We start from the raw sequence: 23,543 nt of genomic DNA, 5'->3' as shown, positions 1-23,543 counted from the left end.
TTTATTCAGGACTCGGAGTCCAGCAGAGAGTCTGGATCAGTTTTCAGTCTGCAGGGCTCAGATTATTTTTGGGAAGCAGGATGGAGGATTCATGGAGAACTAAACCGGTCTAATCTGGACCCCCCGTCGCTCAGATTAACCTTCCCTACGGCCGCCAGGGCAAAACATGAACAATCACTACTTGGTGCCAGACCAGGACCAGAGCCAGACCGTGGCCAGCGAGGGGCCAGAACGAGGCAAGAGAGGGGCAAGAGAGGGACCAGACGGGGACCAGAACGGGGCCAGTGAAGGGCCAGAATGGTGCCAGACCAGGGCTAGAATGGAGCCAACATGGGGCCGGACCAGTGCCAGTACAGGACCAGAGCGGGGCCAGACCAGGATCAGAGAATGATTCTAATAACATGTTGACACAAGTTATCTGATGTTTTGTCTGTAAACCCCCTTCAGCCTCGTAGTCACCCCAGTCTGATCCAGTTAACGAGCTGTAAACTAATTGGTCCTCAGCGGGGGGGGGGGGGATTAAACATACACAGTTATAGACACGCACACACACCACAGAAGAAGTGTAGTTTATAGTAAGAAGAGAAACAAACAGACTGATAGTTACTCAGTGACATCACAGTATTACTACTAGTACTACTTGTAGTAATACATCATTACATCCAGATTTCATTCACTGTGAATATATGAGAGCCACTTCCCGCTTTAAAATAGTTTCAAATTAAGAGTCACATTCCTCTGAGTGAATACATATGGTTTATTTTATGAAACAGGAAGACAGAATTATGATCGTTGAGGTAGTTATTTACATTCCCTTTTACTGTGAGGTTAAAAATCCAGATCCAGATTAAAATCCTGTTTGAAGTTTCAAAATAAGAGCCCTTTTTGCTGATAATTAGAATAATCAAGGATTATAAGGAGTAAAAAGTTATTTACATTTAATTCACTTTGTTTGCTGTTTATTAAACATAATTAATAATAAATATTTACTGTAAGAAATTAAAATCAAAATCGCAAATTGACATCCTGTTTGAAGTTTCAAAATAAGAACCTCACTATGAAAAAACTTTATCAAAAAGAATTATCAAGTTTATTTGCAGTATAAAGTTATTTACATGCACACAAAACAAAAGCTAGACTTAAATATTTTAAATTCTTTAAAGTAAAAACATTTTAACGACGTAGAAAATATAAATTATTTATTGCACAGATGAAAAGTTTATTTTTTGGTTTTCAGTTCTCTCCGTTCTGACTCCGGTGCATCGTCATGATCAGAGATCGGATCTCTTCGCGCTTCTGTCGGACACGTTGACGCGGAAACCAGTTGTCCAACCGCAACGGGAGGTCGAAGTGGACCACGGGGTTCTGGGGAGCCAATCAGAGAGCTGGATTTAGTGTGAAGAGACGGAAACGTCCTGGTTTCTTTATTAGAACATTATTTTGTAAAAGTCGGGCGTCTGAACGAGTCTCAACTCGACTCCGGAGACGTTTTTGCTAAACTAGAAGAAGAACCAGTTGGTGGTGCAAAATAGTGCAAATGTACAAAATGGTGTAAATGTTGCACAAAATGGTGCAAATGTTGCACAGAATGGTGTATATATCCGGAGCCGTTTTGGCCGAGCTAGAAGCAGGTGTGCGTTTACCTGCAGGAAGCTCTCGACGTACTGCAGCAGGTAGAGTCCACAGTCGCTGCTGTTGTCCTGCTGAGGGACTCTGCAGCTGGAGCTCCTCACGCTGTCCGCCGTGAAGAGACGAGGCGTCCCCCTCCGGACCTCCCACTCCACCTGCAAGTAGCTGGAGACCACGAGGGACAGTTAGGACATCCTGTACAGCGTTGGAACTTTAAAATGTTTGGAGTTTTTATTTTATAAAGAAGAGAAACTGACTCTCTGAGGAGCCGGCAGACGTTCTCGTGGTACGAGAGCTTCAGGGAGTCCATGACGAGGACGCACGGTCTGAACCAGAAGAGAAAGTCCTTCATTAGGTTTTCATTCCTCTGGATGTGTACTTTTAAATGTCTCTTTCAGACTCACCTCTTTAACACTGTCTCCCTCTGCCAGCTCTGCAGAGTGCACTCCTACAAAATAAGAGACACATTTCAGATTAAAGTTGAATTCTGATTGAATCCTTATATTCTGAACTCTGCCGTCCCTAAATAATAAAAAACTAACTAACTGGTTTGACTTCTCTAACATCAGTGTAACTATTAATAATATTCTATTTCTGGAAGCCAAACTTGTCACGTAAATGTCACAAAAAATCATCTAAATGGTAAATGAATTGTGAAAAATGTCACAATAATAAAACGTAAAAATAAACAGGATGTTGCAAACTAATTGTGTAAATAATGGCAAAAATTAAATTCAAAACCACAAAAAAATGTCCCAAATACTGCAGTTGTATTTAATGAATTTCCAAAGAAACAACAGATAACAAGAGGCTTCAATTCAGATGTTAAGTAAACATGAAATACATTTCAATTCAAATGTTAAGTAAACATAAAATACATTTCAATTCAGATGTTAAGTAAACATAAAATACATCAGCATGATTAGGATAATAATAATAATAACAATAATAATTATAGTAATTACGGATAATAATAATAATTATAATAATAACTGAATATTTACCGGAGGCTGCTGTGATCTCAGACTGAAGGATGAAGGTTTACCTGCAGGCTGCTTTGATCCACCTGAGACACAAACAACAACCTGGAATCTATTTCCTGTAGCTGCTTCACAATAAAGGTCCTGCTGATGGTAAAGCTTTTTATGTGATAGGCGGATTCTCTTTGAGACTTCCTTCTTTGTAAAAACAAAGTAGAGGTTTCTCAGTGTCTTCAGAGGACGACAGTCAATCATTTCAGGTGAACAGGAAGTAAAAAGCAGCTAACCTGTTGAACTCTGAAACTCTTGGTGCTGAACCTCCTCCAGACCGGGGAAGCAAACCACCACCAGGTACCAGTGAGCTCTGTCGACACAACACAATCATCACTGATTCTTACTGGAGAGGACTCTTATTGTGAAACATCTGCAGGAAGTGGACAGTAAACAACCAACAACGATGTAGTCCTGAGTGTCATTTTAAATGTTTCAGTCCCGAAACAAAACCTGACTTTTATTTTCAGTGAACAAAAAGAAGCCAAGAATCACAATAGTTAAACACAAACATGCACAAGATGGTGCAAATGTTGCACAAGATGGAATGCAATTATACACAGAAGGTTAAGACTCACTTCCACTTTCAACAAAGTGATAAAAAAATGTCCTTACTCTTGATTGACAGGCACAAACAGGAAGTCTTTGGTGAAAATGTCAACATTGCGAGTCCACGTCTTCACCCTCTGATGTCTCATGTGACGATCGCTGAGCAGAGACATGAAGACACATGAAGAAGAGACTCAATAAAGAGCGACTTCACTCGATGTATTTTAGGAATAAAACGTTTTTAAAAGATTTATTGCATTCTGTGAGCTGATACAAATAAGAGCGTGTCGTCTGCGTAAAGTCTGACCTTTTTCTTTATTTTCTAAAGATTTTATTGTGAAAAAAGAAAAAGGGGACGATTTAAGATTTAAGATGCGAAAAAATCTAGAGGAACAAGCTGGTAAACATGTTTTAATATATATTTGTCATATCAAAGTCTACAATCAAACCTGACAAAAGAATCCAAAGATGCACAAAAATGGTCGGAAATTCACACCAAAAGTGACGTAAATATTCCAAAAAATAATTTTAACACAATAATTATGGAGCTAAAATGTGACGAACCGAACCTCAAGAAATATAGAGAAATGTGAATAAATATCTTCAGGTAAAACTAATACTCTTACGGGACAGAGGGGGTGTCGTCGACTCCGGCGGCTCTCCGTCTGCTCAGCTGTTTGTAGAAGAAGCTGCTGAAGACGTGACTCCGCTCGGCCACCGAGCCGCCGACTCCCTCCAGGAGGAGGAACCTGCAGGAGGAGGAAGACACGGTTCAGGACTCTGACCCCCTGCTGGTGAAAAAAAACAACTTTATTGATTTTCCTTCTGACAGACTGACTTGAGGTAGAAGTCGATGATGACGTCGTTGAGGAACTCGCCCCCCCTCAGACAGGCCAGGTCCTCCTTCGTCACCGTGATCCGGCCTTTAGAGGGCGCCGCCGGATACTGGATCAACCTGAAGACCACATGCTGAGGGTTCAATCCTGTCCATGTTACTTTAGCTGCTGGTCCAGGTGGCGTTACCTGGTCCAGGTGGCGTTACCTGGTCCAGGTGGCGTTACCTGGTCCAGGTGGCGTTACCCGGTCCAGGTGGCGTTACCCGGTCCAGGTGGCGTTACCCGGTCCAGGTGGCGTTACCCGGTCCAGGTGGCGTTACCCGGTCCAGGTGGCGTTACCCGGTCCAGGTGGCGTTACCCGGTCCAGGTGGCGTTACCTGGTCCAGGTCGTGTTACCTGGTGGGAAGCTGCTGCAGACCTGAAGAGTTCAGGTTTGACTTCTTATTCTTCTGGTTGTTTCTGACCTGAAAGAGATGAATCTGCTTTGATGTTTCAGACTTTGAGAGAGAGATGAGCTTATAAAAGAGGACAGAAAGGAGTCTTACAGCAGAGTGACCCAGCAGTCCGAGGAGGTGCTGGTCCAGAGGAGGAGGACAACTGTGGAGGAGCAGCAGCCCGTCGGTCCACTCGAGAGGGGAGGTCGGCCCGGAAGAGGAAGAGGAGCCCTTCCTGTAGTCCTCCATGTCCAGGATGGAGGCCAGCAGGGCGGCCTGGAGCTCCAGCAGCTGCTCCTTCAGCACCAGCAGGAGGAAGGAGCATGCCGGACCTGAAGGACCAGGAGGACATATTAACACCTAGACCTACCCTCCTACCTTCCTACCCACTGGCCCAGTTGGCTCAATCAGTTTCTAGTCTGTAGAAGTGTTTTTCCTTCGTTGTGGTTTGGGATGAGATTTATCAGAAACCGTTTATTGCCAATGTCTGTTGCACAGACACGTACTTATTGCTCAGAGTGAGACCTCCTCATGATTCACTGCTCTTTGTGTGGAAACAGTGATGATGGAAACTGTTCATTCAGAAGCTTGTTTTCTGTTTTCAGGCTCAAATGTGTCAGAAAAACTACATGAAGGGAACTGAAGCGAGAGTTTATCGTTTTAAAAACGGTCTTTGTGGGTCGAATATATTTAAGAAAATGAAGTGCTGAAAGGAATTTAAGTGAAAGTGCTGAAAGATGGAAACCACTTCAACTACTCTCACTACTTTTACTGTGTACATCACACGTGTCAAACTCAAGGACCGCGGGCCGAATCCGGCCTGCCATGTCATTTTATGTGGCCCGCGAATCCGCCAGCAAAAAAAATAAATAAATTTAAAGTTAGACTTGAAAATAAAAGTATCCCCATGGTCGAAATTATGAGATATAAAGTTGAAATGATGAGATAGCATGTTGTCTGTGTACCGACATTAAAACTATCACAACAGGTGGACAGGAGAGGGAACAGCCCGTAAAGCGGTTTTCCAACAAGTGATTGAGTTGAAAAAGATCGACAAATAATCCCAAAATGTCCACGACGAGAAAAATTGATGGAGAGGGAAGAAAATGTAATGAAAGATGGGAAAGCGAATACATGTTTGTGCTTCAAGGAGAAAAATGGGTCTGTCTTCTGTGTTATGATGCGTGTCGGTGATGAAGGAATACTATTCACGTCGGCATTTTGACACCAAACACGGAGCAAAATTTAGCCTCCAAGAAAAACATCAAATTGTCCAAGAATTAAAAGGCAGAGTGCAATCACAGCAGAATATATTTACAGAAGCTACAGCCCAGTGCTGCTAAAGGTATGTGAGCAGGTGAGCTCCGACCAGATACAGACTTTTACAAATGTCAGTTTGTGAAGAAACACCATCGCAGACCGAGTTCATGAACTAGCAGCAATCTAACAACACAGCTAGCTAAGACACGAGCAGGTACTCGTCTTCTTCATTAGCTGTTGATGAAAGCACAGACAACACGGATACAGCTCATCTATTCATGTTTATAAGACCTGACCCTCAGTGAGGAGCTCTTGGATGTAGCTGCCATGCACAGGACGACGACGGGGACATTAGTGATGCAGAGAGGTGACAAAAATAGCTTTGAACAAAGTTAATGTAATAACTTGTGTTTGATGATATTTGTCTTTGTAATTTTCTTTAAAAGTTTGATCTTTGATAGAGTAATGTGGGTTTCTTAACCCTAAATTAAAATTATTTTCTTATTTATGTTATAATAACAGAAATGTGCTTAAATATCATTTTACATTTATATAACTGCATGTACAATATTTTTACACTTGAATAAACAATAATCAAATGCAGAGACAGTTATTTAACAATATGTTAGGGAGTAGTTACAGTTTTAACCGGCCCTTTGAGGGAAACCATGATGCTGATGTGGCCCGGAGTGAAAATGAGTTTGACACCCCTGGTGTACATGATACGTTGAGGAAGAAGTGTTGACAGGAGTGCAAGTGTAAAATGTAAGAAAGCTTGAGAGTAAAAACTGAAGGAAGCAGAAGTGACGGTTATGATAAACGTGTTGAATGAAGTGGAAATAAAAGTTTGTGCAAACACTGAGTTGAATTGCAGTTGAAAGTGCCCATAAGTTTAAGCACTGAAAGGAGTTGAAGCGTTAACTTAACGTGTGATTGACAGGAGGAGCAGGAAGTCTCTGCTGAGGGTAAAATATTGAAAGGAGTTGGTTGAAGTGCGAGTACCTGATGTGGTGGACATCTGGATGGTGGTCTGGATGGGGGTCTGGATGGTGGACAGCTCCTTCTGCAGTAGGTTGGCCTGAGCATCAGTCACCCAGAGGAAGAGCAACGAGGGGGCGGGACCTTCCCAACCAGCCAATAGGAGCCCTCCCTGAGCCACGCCACCGTCCCAGACACCGTAACCCCGAACCTGAGACGCCACCACGGCGACCTCACCGTCCTCAACGCCTGATCAACAAATCGTTTTATAAAAGTCTAAATATGTTCTCAAACAAAGTCGTAACTAACTGCATACATTTATAAATATATATATTATATATGCAAAACATATAAAACAGTAACGTTACCTTTCAGAGGAATAATGAGGCCGTTCTCAGTGATCTAAGAAACATGAAAACAATCAGCTTCTTATTCTTTATATAATAATAACAACAATAACGGAACCCTGCAGGTTTGATTCCTCACCGTCATCGTCCCGTTGGAGTCGGCGTTCATCAGACCAGCGTGAAGAGAGCTGAAGTCCAGCTGAAGGAAAGGAGGAAGAGGAGGAGGAAGAGGAGGAGGGTTGTTCTCATCTTCTTCCTCTTTGGAAGTCTGGAAATCAAAACAAAGACTTTGAGCTCATCTGATTAGAATCTGTGTCATGAGGACCAGATGATGAAGACTATTATCAGATGATGAAGAAGACCAGGAGATGTGGCTGAAAGCTCTCCTACCTCCTCCACTCTGTGTCCTCCTTCTCCTTCATCCTCCTCTTCCTCTTCTTCCTCTTCTTCACTGGACAGAACGACTGAGGAAGGAGAGAGGAATTATTTATTATTGTATATATTATTATTAATATAATATTCATATATTAATTATATATCAATCTCCTCACTAGGTTCCGTGGTGTCTGAAGGTCTCTTCAGATGAAGGTCTATCCTCTTCCTCCCTCTCATCTCTCTCATCTCTCTCCATCTCTTCTTCTCTCTCTCTCTCACATCCTCCATCTGGCTGCTGCTGCTGCTGTCCAGGCTCCGCCTCCTCTGTGACATCACCGATGGCATCACCGATGACGGAGACACGAGATCGTCCTCCGACGTCTGGTCCGAACCAGACGAAGACGAGTTCTTCTTCTTCTTCTGCAGCGACGTTCTCCCTCCCAACGCCGAACAACTCAAACTCCCAGCATGCACCTCACCCCTGAGCTCTGCCAGAGAGTCCAGCGAGTCCACAGAGATGCTCTGATTGGCCGAGCCTGAAAGGTCTGACGCTCTGTTAGGGCGCCATCTGGTGGACGAAAAAGTAACGAACACTTAAAACTGGGACCAATATATATATATATATATATATATATATATATATATATATATATATATATATATATATATATATATATATATATATATATATATATATATATATATATATATATATATATATATATATATATATATATATATATATATATATATATATATATATACACATATACACATATACATATATATGCATATATATATATATACACACACACAGTATATATAGTACCAGTTATGGACGAGACGATTATGGACGATATATATATATATATATATATATATATACATATATATGCATATATATATATACATATATATATATACATATATTACATATATATATATACATATATTACATATATATATATACATATATATATATATATATATATATATACATACACACACACACAGTATATATAGTACCAGTTATGGACGAGACAAGCTGCCAAAATCATAAACAAATAACATGATAAATAAACTATAAATATTAAATAAAAACATTCATTAATTCATACATTGATATAATTATTTTGAAAAAGTGATATTTTTGTTTTAATTTGTATTAATTCTACTATTTATTTCAAAATATTTTTTGTTGTTGTTATTACAATTTTTAATTATGTATTTATTTGTTTCTGTATTATTTTTCCATTGCATCTTTTTTAAATATAAATTAATAAATAAACAGGAGAATTAATACAAAGACAAATAAATAAAAACAAACATATCATTTATTTTTCTTATTATTTCTGGAACATTTAATCGCATTTAAATGTATTTATTGTGTCAATAAATTGATTTGATTTTATAACTTAATTTCATCAGAATCCTCCATCTTTAATAATCTTATTTTATTTATCTATATTTGTGTGCCGTGTTAATATTATTTTATTAGTTATTCATATTAATCTATTTAAATATTAATTCATATTAATCTATTTAAATATTGTGAACTCACCCGTTTGAGAAAGAAGTCGAGGACGACTCGGCTCTCTGTGATTGGTGGCTCCATCCTCCTCTGTGATTGGCTGCTGACGCTCCTCCGTTGAGTCCTAGCAGCGTTTTGACGACGTTCCTGAAGAGAGGAGCGCTGGACGGAGGAATTATTTATTATATTATATATATTATTATAAATATATATAAATATATACATTATATTGTATGTGTTGTAATGAGCACTGCAGCCTGAAGGGGGCGCTGTACAAACCTCTGTCTGCTCACTGAGGAGTGCTCTGAGTTCCCAGCATGCACCCTGTCAGCTCTGCCTCTGGACTGATCATAACTCTGTTCAGACAAAACAAGTCGATCACTCATTAAGAGTTATATTGATCACAGTCATCAATTCAAATTATGATTTTAATTATAACTATTTACATTGAGCTCATGTTTTCATGCTCACGTCAAAATGTACAGAACAATAATACCACCTTAAAAGAACCCACAGATCAGAAACACCACCTTAAAAGAACCCACAGATCAGAAATACCTTAAACGAACCCACAGATCAAAAATACCACCTTAAAATAACCCAGAAATCAGTAATACCACCTTAAAAAAGACTGGTAGATCAACAATACCACCTTAAGACATTAACAATTCAGGCAAAGAAGCTGACAGATCCGTAATACCATCTTAAATGAACCAATATTGTAGATTGTAATAAGATTGTAATACCACTTTAAACTAATAAATAGATAAAACAGACCCCCGTAGAACTGCTAACAGACAAAAAATACCACCTTAAATTCAGGGACGGAGCTCTGCAGGCGGGACAGTGGTGACACGTGCAGGGGGGCGGAGTCAGAAGCTGTTGGATGTTTCTTCTTCGGGATCTTGAAAGGAGACGCCATCCTGAAGAAGGAAACACACAAAAAGTCACATTAACATAATAAAGCTACATTAATCTGGATCGCAGAAGAAGAAATCTGATCAATATGTTAAATGAGTCATTTTGTAAATGAGGTTCTGAATGGAGACGGTTTAAGTGCCTTGCTCAAAGGCTCCTGGAGCTCAGGAATATGAACTCAATAACTGTTATTGTTATTGTAGTAATTATACCCTTCTGTCATATTACAACACATATATAAAACTACTGTAAGATCTGTAATGAAACATCACTTCTCTTTTAGAACATTTATATTATCAAAGTTAGGATTTTATCTTTGTAAATTCTAGTTGGTGGATTATTTGTTTGCCGAATCCACCAGAGCAGCCAACTTATTCATAAACTACTTATACACTTATACGATATTATATTTATACGTTTAAAATATTACCCGTACAGTTTATAATATCAGTATTTCTTAACGGGGATCCTGATGCTAACAGGAAGCTAAAGCTACATTACCAACCTAACGTCAGCTGGAGGAGCTAGCTTAGCCGTTAGCTCGCTAGGTTAGCTGCGTGCTAACTTCTTCTTCGTGCCGTTAAATGCTGGTGAACTCTCGCGCCGCTTCATGTGGTATAGACAGTTTGTTTCTATCCACTTCCGGTGATAAATATATAAAAGTAATATTTTTGAAAACACATTTGTATCAGAAGCTGTTCTCCTCCAAATACTCGGCAGCTAAGAGCGACATGACAACATCCACGACGTCAGCTGACGCAACGGATTTACGCGATGACGTCACTGGAAACGTAACTTCATTTATTTATTTACTCATGTATTTTTAAGTATTTTACTATAACATTGTAACAGACTGTCTCATGTTTAACATGATTATCAATATTACTACTAATAATAATCAAAATGATATTAATTATTATTATTGCTGTTATTGTTATTATTACTAGTAGTAGTTGTATTTGCGGCAGCAATATATAATGAATCAATTGAAACTACACAAATACGTCAATAACAGAATATGGAAACAAATAAACAACAAAGCAAATATAGTGTAATATGTGTTTTTTTAAGTGATTTATATTTATATTATTGCAGTCTGCAGTTTCCAGTACGGATCCTACATTTCCCACAATGCAACTGAACCCTCCCTGCCCGCTCTATGTTGTGCTGCTGAAGGAAAATCTCTTTACACTAATTAAATATGTTGAGTTCAACCTTTAAAACCTTCCACAGCTTCTCATTAATTAAATAATTATGAAACAAAACCAGACTAATAAATATCAAATAAATAAACAAATAAACAGTAAACAAAGCTCAGGATTCCTCACCTTCATTATTATATTTATTTGTGGTCAGATTTCAAACTGAGAATTTAATCTAAAACATATTTTAGTAAAAAATAACCTTTTGTTCTGAAAAAAATGCACAAAGTAGAAATGTAAGCTTCTCATAAATACAGAAGAATATTTACAGATATTTAATTTATTTTATCTGAACATGAAACTGAGAAATTATTGTCTGATTATTTTCTTTACAGACCCGTAAAAAATGTTCTGTAGAGATTTAAAATCCTGTTTCTGGAATTGATTTGGGTCAGAACCGAACAGCTACAAGACGTAAACTGAGTTTTCAGGAGTTCGTACTTGGAATTGAAAAGAGAGAGCACAAGACCGTGAGAGTAAACACCGACCTCCGAACCCTTCTATGAATAGTCCTCTGAACAGTCCTACGAACAGTCCTCTGAACAGTCCTCTGAACAGTCCTCTGAACCCTCCTACGAACCTTCCTCTACTCCCTCCTCTACATCGTCCTCTACTCCGTCCTCTACACCCTTCTCTTCTCCGTCCTCTACTACCTCCTCTACACCGTCCTCTACTCCGTCCTCCACTCCCTCCTCTACTCCCTCCTCTACACCGTCCTCTACTCCGTCCTCTACTCCGTCCTCTACACCCTTCTCTACTCCCTCCTCTACACTGTCCTCTACTCCGTCCTCTACACCCTTCTCTACTCCCTCCTCTACACCATCCTCTACTCCGTCCTCTACTCCCTCCTCTACTCCCTCCTCTACACTGTCCTCTACTCCGTCCTCTACACCCTTCTCTACTCCGTCCTCTACTCCGTCCTCTACTCCGTCCTGTACTCCGTCCTGTACTCCGTCCTCTACTCCCTCCTCTACTCCCTCCTCTACTCCCTTCTCTACTACGTCCTCTGAAGCGTCCTCTCTCCCTGGTTGTTGCTGTTCAGTCTTCTACAAAACCGGAGCCATGACTGCAACGTCTTTCCGGACCAGATCCAGAAGCCGGACGTGATCCCGACGATCATGGTCATCAGGTACTTGATCATGAACACGGTGAAGTACGGCTTCAGCGGTGCAAAGTTCCCAGCGGGACACGGCACGGCAAAGTGCTTGCAGGTCTGCATGTGCCAGGTCCTCTCCCACAACGGCCTGAAGGCCTGCTCGTAGAAGCAGCAGGCGATGACGACGGTGGCGGGCACCGTGTACAGCACACCAAACACGCCGATCCGCACCATCAGCCTCTCCAGCTTCGCCGTTTTGGTGTGGTCGTGCTTCATGATGGTGCGGATGGTGAACAGCGACCTGAAGCCGGCCAGCAGGAAGGAAGTGCCGACGAAGAGGTAGACGAACAGAGGCGCCAGGACGAAGCCCCGCAGGGCGTCCACGTCGTAGATCCCCACGTAGCAGACTCCGGTGAGCAGGTCGCCGTCCACCTGTCCCATCGCCAGGATGGTGATGGTTTTAACCGCTGGCACCGCCCAGGCTGCCAGGTGGAAGTACTGGGAGTTGGCCTCGATGGCCTCGTGGCCCCACTTCATCCTGGCCGACAGGAACCAGGACAGGGACAGGATGACCCACCAGATGGAGCTGGCCATGCCAAAGAAGTACAGGATCATGAAGAGGATGGTGCAGCCTTCCTTTCTGGTGCCCTGGGCCACCATCTTGTATCCATCACTGTTGAAATCACTACACACCACTTTGTCCTCCAACAGGAAGCCGGCAGCGTACGCCAGTGCCACCATGAAGTAGCAGCCAGACAGGAAGATGATCGGCCTCTCCGGGTATCGGAACCGCCTCGTGTCCACCAGGTACGTGAGGACGGTGAAGAGAGTGCTGGCGCAGCACAGAATGGACCAGATCCCGACCCAGAGCCGGCCAAACTTCAACTCCTCCGCTCGGAAATACATCAGTCCGTTGGGTTTGGAGATCTCACAGGGGGCGCCGCAGTCCTTCACCCCCAGGAAACGGTAGTTGAGGTAGGAGGGCACCTGGAGCTGCCGAGGGCAGTAGACAAGCTGGTTGGGGGTCGGTTCTGACGTGGGGTCGTCTAAGTCTGTCGTGTTCTGACCCACGCAGAGCTCCGCTCCATGAACCGGGAAGTCCTCGCAGCGGAGCCTTTCGGGCCACTGGAAGCCGAACTTGTTCATGAGGTCCTCACATCCGAGCCGGGCCCGCTCACACAGAGACCTGCAGGGCGGGAGGGCCCGATCCAGAACCGTGCAGACCGGCACGTACACGGAGCACAGGAAGAACCTCAGGTCCACGGAGCACTGGACTTTAACCAGCGGGTAGAACTGGTGGACCTCCAGCCCGGCATCCTCCTGGTTGGTGTGGCCCAGCAGGTTGGGCATGATGGTCTGGTTGTAGGCCAGGTCACTGCAGAGCGGGACGGAGATGGACTGACAGAAATCGTGATCCGGGATGAAGATCCCCTTCTCACGCTGAGAGACGCACGGCGGGACGAGAAGGAGCGAGACCACCAGAATGAAGCCCGGGATCCAGACCCGCAGACCGGGTCTCTGTGCCACCATGATGGACGAGAAGAAGACCAGAATCAGTACAAATAAAGTCCTGCTCCTGAACTGGTTTAATCCCTCTGAGTCTGGACCAGACCAGTAAAGTGAATCAATTCCAGACCAGTATGTGAGACAGGTCCAGTAGGTGAGACAGGTCCAGGAGTTGAGACAGCTCCAGTAGGGGAATTAGGTTCAGTATGTGAGACAGCTCCAGTAGGTGAGACAGCTCCAGTAGGGGAATCAGATCCAGAAGGTGAGACAGCTCCAGTAGGGGAATCAGGTCCAGTAGGTGAGACCTCTTCCTGTCTTCATCTCCGTTAGAATAAACTTTCTCTAAATAAACGTCTCATCTCAATCAGACTGTTTCCAGCCTCCGCCCTCTCCTCTCCTCTGAGGGGCGCCTTGAAACTCCTCCAATCGAGCTGTTCTCGCTCGTGTCACCGCTGATTGGCCGAAGGAGCTGAAAGGGCGGGGCGTCGGGCAGCAGTCCTCATCTATAATATTCATGTTTTTATATTAATTTAATGAACTAAAAGTACAAATACCACAAAGTACAAATCCTTTAAAGTACTGCTGTTCTTATGTATCAGTAGTAGAGAGTATATAGTACTTCATTATGTATATACATTTACTACATTACATTACTTTATTATTTTATATTTATTCTAATTTAAACCATTTCATGTGTTTTTCTTTGTATTTATGTATTAATATTAAAAATATTAAAAACATTAACTCAGGACATTTACTCTCATTTTATCTGATACTTTTACAAATAAAAACACAATATATGATATGATGCAGTACTACTACAACATTAAAAACACAATATATAATATTCTATAATAAAGGAGCCTTTATGAGTACTTTTACTTTAAATACTTTATTTAGCTGATAAAACTTATGTACTTTTAGTTCGGTGTATTTTGAATTCAGGACTTTGTCATTAAGTATTTTTAGAGTGTGGTACTTGTGTGTACTTTTACCAAAGTAAAGGATGTTAGTACTTGTATTATGAACGTAAAACTATTTAAAGTGTTAAAGTACTCTGCATGAAAATATATTGTATCAAGTACAATTTTGAGGTACTTGTACTTTACTTGAGTATTCCCATTTTTACACTTCTGTAGTACATCTCAGGTACTTTTACTACTTTATAATACTTTTACATTTCTGGTCACTTTAAAGGTTAATGAAGTATTTTAATAAATGTTTTAATAAAGATAAACTCATTTAATGAGAATTCAAATGAAACTAAATAACAGTAAATATGAATTTATATACAACATCAAATATATATAAATAATACATTATATATATAATATATAAATAATACATTATATATATAATATATAAATAATACATTATATATATAATATATAAATAATACATTATATATATAATATATAAATAATACATTATATATATAATATATAAATAATACATTATATATAATATATAAATAATACATTATATATATAATATATATATAACCCAGCCTGCCGTCCATCCTGTTCACCTCCAGAGTCAGGAAACGGGCTGAAAGATCAAAAAAAGTGTATATATATATATATACACCTTTTTTTTAGGATATATATTTATAGTTATATTGTATATAGCTGTTAAATGTTTATACCAACATCTGTTCTACTTTTTTGCGGCCCTTTTTTTATTCTTATTATTATAAGTTATTATTATTATAACTTGTTTAGCAACAAAATGATTCCAACAGAATTTAAAACGATGTGAGAATAAAAAATAAAGTAAAATGTTTGAAAACAATAACAATAAAAATATAGTTCATATAAACAATTCTATATTTTACTGAAACTACTAAATTAATGTTACTTAATTTTTTTATTTTATTAAGTTAAAAAACAATTAAATAGACAGAAATACATAATTTATACTAAATTAATAATCATATTAGTTTAAAGACATTAATGAGATTTTATTTATTTTAACTACAACATCTCTGATGTTCTTTGATGTTAATTAAATTGAATGTTGATTATTTATAGTTTAGAAGTAAAACATCTTGTTTTACTTCAGTAGATTTCATAAATCATTCATTTAAATCTGAAGATATTTGTGAGTATTTATAAAACATATAAAGCTTTAAGTTACGTTATAGCTAACGTTAGTAATAGTATAATATATAAACTATCTTTATAAGTTTATGAGGTGAAACAGAACAAAGTTTATCTTCACAGAATTATTAACGCGACGTTTTGGTGAAAGTTGATGAAAGTGTGACAGAAAACAAAGAAAATAGTTTGATTCACAATAACATCAGAGGCCCGATATCAAAGGGAGCATTTTGATTTATTTATGATATTTATTTATGATAAACAAACATAGTTAAATATTCACTTTCTCTTTTATCTCTTTCGTGTCTCCGATCAATCAAACTTCTACTTTCTGTCAATCAAAACACAAATAATTATATTTATGAAGATGTTTTTGTGAGAAAAGTTTCTGAAGTTGTTTGAATCTTTTAAACTAATTAAACTAATAATATGTAAAATATTCTGAAAACAAACAAGAGAAGAAAGAGACCGACGGTTTGTTTCTGTGATACGACGTCAAATTAAATAAACAAGTGAAGAAGACAGCTGAAAATAATCAAAAACTATCCAATAGATTCACTTTGTGTTTAAAAAACACACGTCTGTCGATATTAGCATGTAGGGCTAACTAGCTTGACATGCTAACGTTAGCATGTTTCGGGCACATTTAGCTCGGATTAGTTCACTAAACTTAACGATAAGATAATTAATACTTTGGACATTTACACGACTAAATAACTAAAGGTGAACAATTGTTCAGATAACATTTACTAACATTGACCTTAAACTTCCTTTTCATTATATTGTAAAAAAAGAAATAAAGAAAACTACCGTAAAACACTAAAGCAGTGAGAGCCTCTAAAGAAACGTAAAAACACGGTAAAATACCGTAAAACACTGAAAGCACATAGAAAAACATAAACCCCTGAAAACAGTGAAAACACAGAAAGACTGTAAAACAGTGAAAACAATAAAATGTTGAACACTGTAAAACAGTTACAGCCTCTAAAGACGCTGTAAATACACGGTACAATACCGTAAAACACTGAAAACAGAGAAACACTGTAAAACAGAAAACACGTAAGCTGTTTTTCTTACGTTGATCAGACAGATGTTGAAGAAGAGGAAGAAGAAGAAGAAGTTTGTTATTTAGTTGTTTCAAATAAAGTTTGACGTGACTCTTAAATAAAATAAAACATTATTGTCTGTAAAATAATAATAATATATCGGAACACATTAACATGAAAAAGATGTTTGTATTTGGCAGCTTGTCGACATTAAGATTCACTCATTATTCAAGAGGAGTGTCAGGGGGGTTCTTACTCATGAATAAATCCTCATGAATCTGAACAACGCTAACGAATGCTAACGAATGCTAAAGGGAGAATCGTTCAGACCGACGTCCCCAAGGACCGAAAATCATGAAGCGAACGTTTGAGATTTAAATCAACAAATACGGAGATTAAAGCAGATTTACATACGACAAGAACATGTAAACAAACCATAGCACTAGCTTAGCTTTAGCACTTAGCACAGAGCTTCAGCACTTAGCTTAGCTTGAGCACTCAGCACATAGCTTCAGCACTTAGCCTTAGCACTTAGCCTTAGCACTGAGCCTCAGCACTTAGCTTCAGCGCTTAGCTTAACTTCAGTGCTTAGCTTCAGCACTGAGCCTCAGCACTTAGCTTCAGCGCTTAGCTTAACTTCAGTGCTTAGCTTCAGCACTTAGCTTCAGTACTTAGCTTAGCTTTAGTACTTAGCTTAGCTTTAGTACTTAGCTTCAGCACTTAGCTTTATGCTAGAATCAGTTACATTCTATATTTGTGTTTATATAGTGGGTTTCTTCACCCCTCTGTTCGTCTCATCAGGTTGATTGATGAGGGTTTTATTCCCCTCTGTTAGTCTCCTCAGGTTGATGGTGGTTGGTCTGAATTTGTTCACCAGAACTTGGCGTTTAGCAGCAGCGATGGTTTAATCTTTCGTCCGGAGTTAAAAACGTCTCTGACCTCCGTCTCCAGTTGAACACCCGGCACCTTAAAAATGGACACCGCTGAAAAACAGAGAGAAGAAGAAGATAGATTATTAAAGAGAAGTTTATAATGGTGTTTTAATTTATTTGACTATTTATTAGAATTAGGTTGTGTTAGCATGTAGCTCTGTTAGCATGTATAAGGTGGAGTTCTTACTGTCTCTGAGGTGCATGATGGGAGGAGGCAGCGTGCTGAAGTAAGGGTGCTGCAGGGAGTCCTGCGCCGAGATCCGGTCCGTAGGGAGGACCTTCAACATCCTCTGGACCAGGTCCTCGGTCTTATAGGGCAGCTGGTTCAACCTGATCCACATCAACACAGACAGACTGATGGAGGACTATAGGAAGACCTAGTCCAACCTGATCCACATCAACACAGACAGACTGATGGAGGACTATAGGAAGACCTGGTCCAACCTGATCCACATCAACACAGACAGACTGATGGAGGACTATAGGAACTATAGGATCAGGTTGGACCTGGTCCAATCTGATCCCCTCTATGCTAACATGCTAACATGTTCTTGTTAATTAAACTTTTATTTCATACCTTTTCCAAACGTTTCTCAATGACTTCGGCTCAGAGAAAAGAAATCGATCTGAAGAGAAAAACAACAATAATAATAATAATAATAAAATAATAATAAAATAATACATTAATAAAAAATTTATAATAATAATTATAATAATCCATTAATACAAATTAAATAATAATCATAATACATTAATAAAAATGTAATAATAATAATAATAATACATTAATAAAAATAATAATAATAATAATAATACATTAATAAAAATAATAATACATTAATAAAAATAAAATAATAATAATAATAATACATTAATACAAATGTTATAATAATAATACATTAATACAAATTTAATAATAATAATACATTAATACAAATTTAATAATAATAATAAATTTGTTAAATAAACAACATAATAAGTCAGTTGATTTTTAAGGTTCACTTTTATATTTGTGGTGTAATGCCGCCTCCTGCTGGTCACTCTGTTGCTCTGCAGAGAGCCCATCAGTCAATCATTAATCAATCAATAATCAATCAATAATCAATCATGAATCAATTATTAATCATTAATCAATCATTAATCAATTATTAATCATTAATTAATCAATCTGTGGGAAACACCTGAGATATTAAATAAACTCTCAAAGAGATAGAAACTCTGCTGTTTATTAAAATATTTTAACAAATACAAATGTAATATATATTATCAGATGTAGAAAGTTTATTTAGTTTTTTGAATGAGTGGAGAATATAGATATTAAAATGAACTGACCGGGTTGATAGTTAGGCAGCTGACTGACTCCAGGCCAGATGTCCTCAGACGGGATGCCCAGAACCTGACGGGACAATTATCATTATTAATCTTTAGAATATAATTAATTTAACTTTTAACAATGTTAATACAACTAATAAACAAGAGACATTAGAAATGAAATAATGAGAATAAATAATGGAGAGAACAAGAGATGAGTTTAACATTTACTTCTAAATATATAATATATGATATATCATAATTATATATTATAATATAATTATAATATATTATATAATTATTAATTATAATACATAATAATAAATAATAAAATAGAATTATATTTTATATTATTATTTTATATTATTAATAATAATAAATAATAATCTCACCGTCCAGATCTTCTGCAGTTGTTCAAACTCATCTTTCATTCCTGGAAACGCTGGAAACCCCTGAAGCATCTCAACGAAGATACAACCAGCTCCCCTATTCAAACACACACAACTTTATTTAAACACATTCAAACACACACTTTATTCAAACACATTCAAACACACAACTTTATTCAAAACACATTCAAACACACAACTTTATTTAAACACATTCAAACACACACAACTTTATTTAAACACATTCAAACACACACAACTTTATTCAAAACACATTCAAACACACAAAACTTTATTCAAACACATTCAAACACACACAACTTTATTTAAACACATTCAAACACACACAACTTTATTTAAACACATTCAAACAACTTTATTCAAAACACATTCAAACACAAAACTTTATTCAAACACATTCAAACACACAACTGTATTTAAACACATTCAAACACAACTTTATTCAAACACATTCAAACAACTTTATTTAAACACATTCAAACACACACAACTTTATTTAAAACACATTCAAACAACTTTATTCAAACACATTCAAACAACTTTATTCAAAACGCATTCAAACACGTTATTCAAAACACATTCAAACACACACAACTTTATTTAAACACATTCAAACACACAACTTTATTTAAAACTCCTGATTCAAAACCAGGAAACTTTATTTAAAAACTGGACTGACCAGATGTCCAGAGCGGTGGAGTAATCTGTGGATCCCAGCAGGACGTCGGGGGGGCGGTACCACAGCGTCACGACATCAGAGGAGAAGGTCTGACAGGGGACGGACTTAGACCGGGCCAGACCTGAACCAGAACCAACAGATCCAGTCAGTACCAACAGAGAGATGAGCTATAACTCAATCTGAATCAATTTTAATGCATCATAAAGCGACAGTGTCGTTTTAATGCATCTTAGAGTGACAGTGTCGTCCTAACCAAAGTCGGCCATCTTCAGTTCTCCCAGGTAGCTGATGAGCAGGTTGTGAGGTTTCAGGTCTCGGTGGAGGATCCTCCGGCTGTGGATGAAGCAGAGAGCTCGTAGCAGCTGGAACATAAAGAGCTACAACAACAACAACAACATGAGGACCACCTTAGAAACCTTTAAAAACTGCCAGAAACAGGAGTACAGTTACTAAAACAGAGACCTGTCAATCACGGTGTAGCACCCGCCCTAAATCATATCCTGCTTTATGGTCTGTTTGACTCTAAATGGACCATAATGTACTAAATGAACATCATGCTGTATTGAAGAAGACTTGAAACTAGAGATTGAGACCATAAACTCATGTTTACAATGTTTACTGAGGTAATAAATCAAGAGAGAAGTAGAGTCATTTTCTCATAGACTTCTATACAACCAGAGGAGTCGCCCCTGGTGGACACTAGAGAGAATGCAGCTTCAACACATGAAAAACTGGTTTGTTACCCGAACGTTGTGGGAGTGAAGTCCTCCAGGATGTTGGCTCAGGTACTGGGCCAGGTCTGTCTGCTGCAACACCAGAAGAAGAAACATCACTACACTTTGATTCTTATTACTCAATAACACTTAAAGGTAGATTATATTATATTATTTCTCACCACGTATTCAAAGACGAGCGTCAGAGACTCTCTGGTGTGGATGATGTCATGGAGGATGACGATGTTGGCGTGTTTCAGACCTTTGAGGAGAGACGCTGCACACACACACACACACCACTATAAGTAGTTTACTAATACAATATATAAAAAAATAAGATTGGAAGTGAAGGTGTGTGTGTGTGCGTGAGTCTGTGTGTGTGTGTGTGTGTTACCCTCTCTGATAGCAGTGAATGGGACTCCTTCCTCCGTCTTCATACGAATCTCCTTCAGAGCCACCAGCTGTCCGTTGATCCTCAACAAGCAACGTTTACACTCAATATAGCGAAAGTACAGTAGTACAAGTACTTCTGGTGTAGTATTCAGTAGTAAAAGTACGCTGAATGATCTGAGCTCTCGTGGATGTTCAAAAAAACTTTCACTGGATTAAAGAGACTGAAGAAAACTTAAAAACATGAACCAAACAAGTACAATGTTGTACTTTTTACTGCACAGATATGATTACTAGTTACTTTGTATATTTTACATTAAAGATAAAATACTTTTACCTGTGATACTTTGAGTACAAGTAGCTGGTAATAGTTTTACTTTAAATATAGAACTCTGCAGTAAATGATTCCTCTAAATTTATACAAACCAGAGTACTTTGTTTTGTGTATAAGTACACACAGAGACTGACCTGCTGACTCCTTTGTAGACGGAGGCGTACGCTCCTTCACCAAGTTTCTCCAGACTGACGTAAGAATGAGCCGCTCCGAACTCAAGACCTGGTTTCTGATCAGAGGACACACATGTATATTTATATACATACAGTATATATATATATATATATACATATATTTATATACATATATTTATATTTCAGCGGACAGGTGTATTGTGGTTCTGACCCAGGTGAACTGGTCCTGGCAGCTCTTCCATCCCAGCGGGTCGCTGTTGCTGCGTCCACGCTGCACTTTGAACCGTCGGACCTGCAGAGTGTGGAACCAGTGAGGCTGCGAGCCAGACCGGTCCGGATCCAGCTGGGACACAGAGACCACATCAAAAGGACCACTTTAACACATTTTAAAGACACATTAAAAATCACTTTAAAAAAAAACGAAACGCACTGAAAAAGTTAACCAGAGGGTACCAGAAACTAGAGTACTATTACTCAAAGTGGAGTAACTTTACTCAAACTGGAGTACAGTTACTCATACTGGAGTACAGTTATTCCGACTAGAGTACAGTTACTAGAGTACAGTTACTTAAACTGGAGTACAGTACTTAAACTGGAGTACAGTACTTAAACTGGAGTACAGTTACTCAAACTAGAGTACAGTTACTCATACTGGAGTACAGTTACACAAACTGGACTACAGTTACTCAAACTGGAGTACAGTTACTCATACTGGAGTACAGTTACTTATACTGGAGTACAGTTACTGAAACTAGAGTACAGTTACTTATACTGGAGTACAGTTACTTAAACTAGAGTACAGTTACTTATACTGGAGTACAGTTACTTATACTGGAGTAGTTACACAAACTGGAGTACAGTTACTCATACTGGAGTACAGTTACTTATACTGGAGTACAGTTACTGAAACTAGAGTACAGTTACTTATACTGGAGTATAGTTACTTAAACTGGAGTATAGTTACTTAAACTGGAGTACAGTTACTTAAACTAGAGTACAGTTACTCATACTGGAGTACAGTTACTCAAACTAGAGTACAGTTACTTAAACTGGAGTACAGTTACTTAAACTAGAGTACAGTTACTTAAACTGGAGTACAGTTACTTAAACTAGAGTACAGTTACTCATACTGGAGTACAGTTACTCAAACTAGAGTACAGTTACTTAAACTGGAGTACAGTTACACAAACTGGAGTACAGTTACTCATACTGGAGTACAGTTCCTTAAACTGGAGTACAGTTACTTATACTGGAGTAGTTACACAAACTGGAGTACAGTTACTCATACTGGAGTACAGTTACTTAAACTAGAGTACAGTTACTTATACTGGAGTACAGTTACTTAAACTGGAGTACAGTTACTTAAACTAGATTACAGTTACTCAAACATTAGTAAAGTTATATAAATACCTCAGCAGGAGGGAGGGAGGTTGAACTCCTGCTCTTTCTCAAGCTGAGCTCCTCCATCTTCACCTTCTCCTCTTCTTCTTCTTCTTCTTCCTCCCTCCTTCCTTCCTCCTCCTCCTCCTCCTCCTCTTCCTCGCCACAGCAGCACCTCCTCACCCACCACCCAGCCTCCCTCACCCACCGACACCAGTCTTCCATCTTCTCTTCTTCCTCCTCCTCTCTCTCCGTCTCTTCAGACTCACATGGTTCAGGACGAGCAAACAGTGTCTCATGACCGCCTCAGAGTCTCAGACCAGGACAACAGAGTCCATTCAGCTCAGTGGGGGTGCTGCCCCCCAGAGGCCACGTCAGGAACTACAGCCTGGATCAATACTCAGTAAACCAGACAGCACTGAT

General features: G+C 38.8%; 3 protein-coding genes across 3 annotated transcripts; all 3 read right to left on the bottom strand.

The window, feature by feature from the left end:
* Positions 1-737: 737 nt before the first annotated feature.
* Positions 738-10,659, bottom strand: LOC142952894 (sentrin-specific protease 7-like). Its single transcript, XM_076094917.1, has 20 exons — positions 10,394-10,659; positions 9,782-9,893; positions 9,250-9,326; positions 9,001-9,132; positions 7,616-8,007; positions 7,455-7,528; positions 7,204-7,332; positions 7,086-7,119; positions 6,742-6,966; positions 4,591-4,811; positions 4,442-4,509; positions 4,048-4,164; positions 3,836-3,958; positions 3,276-3,368; positions 2,897-2,973; positions 2,634-2,695; positions 2,034-2,077; positions 1,887-1,955; positions 1,644-1,794; positions 738-1,365 (listed from the first exon to the last, which is right to left on the bottom strand). The coding sequence occupies exons 2-20, from the start codon at positions 9,890-9,892 to the stop codon at positions 1,234-1,236; spliced, it is 2,331 nt and encodes a 776-aa protein (XP_075951032.1). The 5' UTR covers position 9,893; positions 10,394-10,659; the 3' UTR covers positions 738-1,233.
* Positions 10,660-11,991: 1,332 nt separating this feature from the next.
* Positions 11,992-13,716, bottom strand: LOC142952895 (frizzled-7-like). Its single transcript, XM_076094918.1, has one exon. It carries the CDS (start codon positions 13,714-13,716, stop codon positions 12,088-12,090), a length of 1,629 nt encoding a protein of 542 aa, XP_075951033.1. The 3' UTR covers positions 11,992-12,087.
* A 3,991-nt stretch (positions 13,717-17,707) lies between these two features.
* Positions 17,708-23,345, bottom strand: cdk15 (cyclin-dependent kinase 15). Its single transcript, XM_076094985.1, has 13 exons — positions 23,151-23,345; positions 21,952-22,083; positions 21,741-21,835; positions 21,277-21,356; positions 21,065-21,159; positions 20,913-20,975; positions 20,423-20,546; positions 20,170-20,290; positions 19,473-19,566; positions 19,102-19,165; positions 18,347-18,395; positions 17,957-18,099; positions 17,708-17,820 (listed from the first exon to the last, which is right to left on the bottom strand). The coding sequence occupies exons 1-13, from the start codon at positions 23,343-23,345 to the stop codon at positions 17,708-17,710; spliced, it is 1,368 nt and encodes a 455-aa protein (XP_075951100.1).
* Positions 23,346-23,543: the final 198 nt, after the last annotated feature.

Source organism: Anarhichas minor, unplaced genomic scaffold, assembly GCF_050575085.1.
Source record: "Anarhichas minor isolate MPS153535 unplaced genomic scaffold, ASM5057508v1 ptg000018l, whole genome shotgun sequence".
NCBI lineage: Eukaryota > Metazoa > Chordata > Actinopteri > Perciformes > Anarhichadidae > Anarhichas > Anarhichas minor.
This window is presented reverse-complemented; position numbering and strand designations above follow the sequence as displayed.

Coding starts and splice junctions, on each gene's coding strand:
- LOC142952894 (XM_076094917.1), bottom strand. CDS start 9,892: ATGGCGTCTCCTTTCAAGATCCCGAAGAAGAAACATCCAACAGCTTCT. Junction 8,008..9,000: donor TCGACTTCTTTCTCAAACGG/GTGAGTTCACAA, acceptor TTCGTCCACCAG/ATGGCGCCCTAACAGAGCGT. Junction 6,967..7,085: donor CCTCATTATTCCTCTGAAAG/GTAACGTTACTG, acceptor TTTGTTGATCAG/GCGTTGAGGACGGTGAGGTC.
- LOC142952895 (XM_076094918.1), bottom strand. CDS start 13,716: ATGGTGGCACAGAGACCCGGTCTGCGGGTCTGGATCCCGGGCTTCATT.
- cdk15 (XM_076094985.1), bottom strand. CDS start 23,345: ATGGAAGACTGGTGTCGGTGGGTGAGGGAGGCTGGGTGGTGGGTGAGG. Junction 22,084..23,150: donor CCTCCCTCCCTCCTGCTGAG/GTATTTATATAA, acceptor TCTGTGTCCCAG/CTGGATCCGGACCGGTCTGG. Junction 17,821..17,956: donor CATCATGCACCTCAGAGACA/GTAAGAACTCCA, acceptor TCTGTTTTTCAG/CGGTGTCCATTTTTAAGGTG.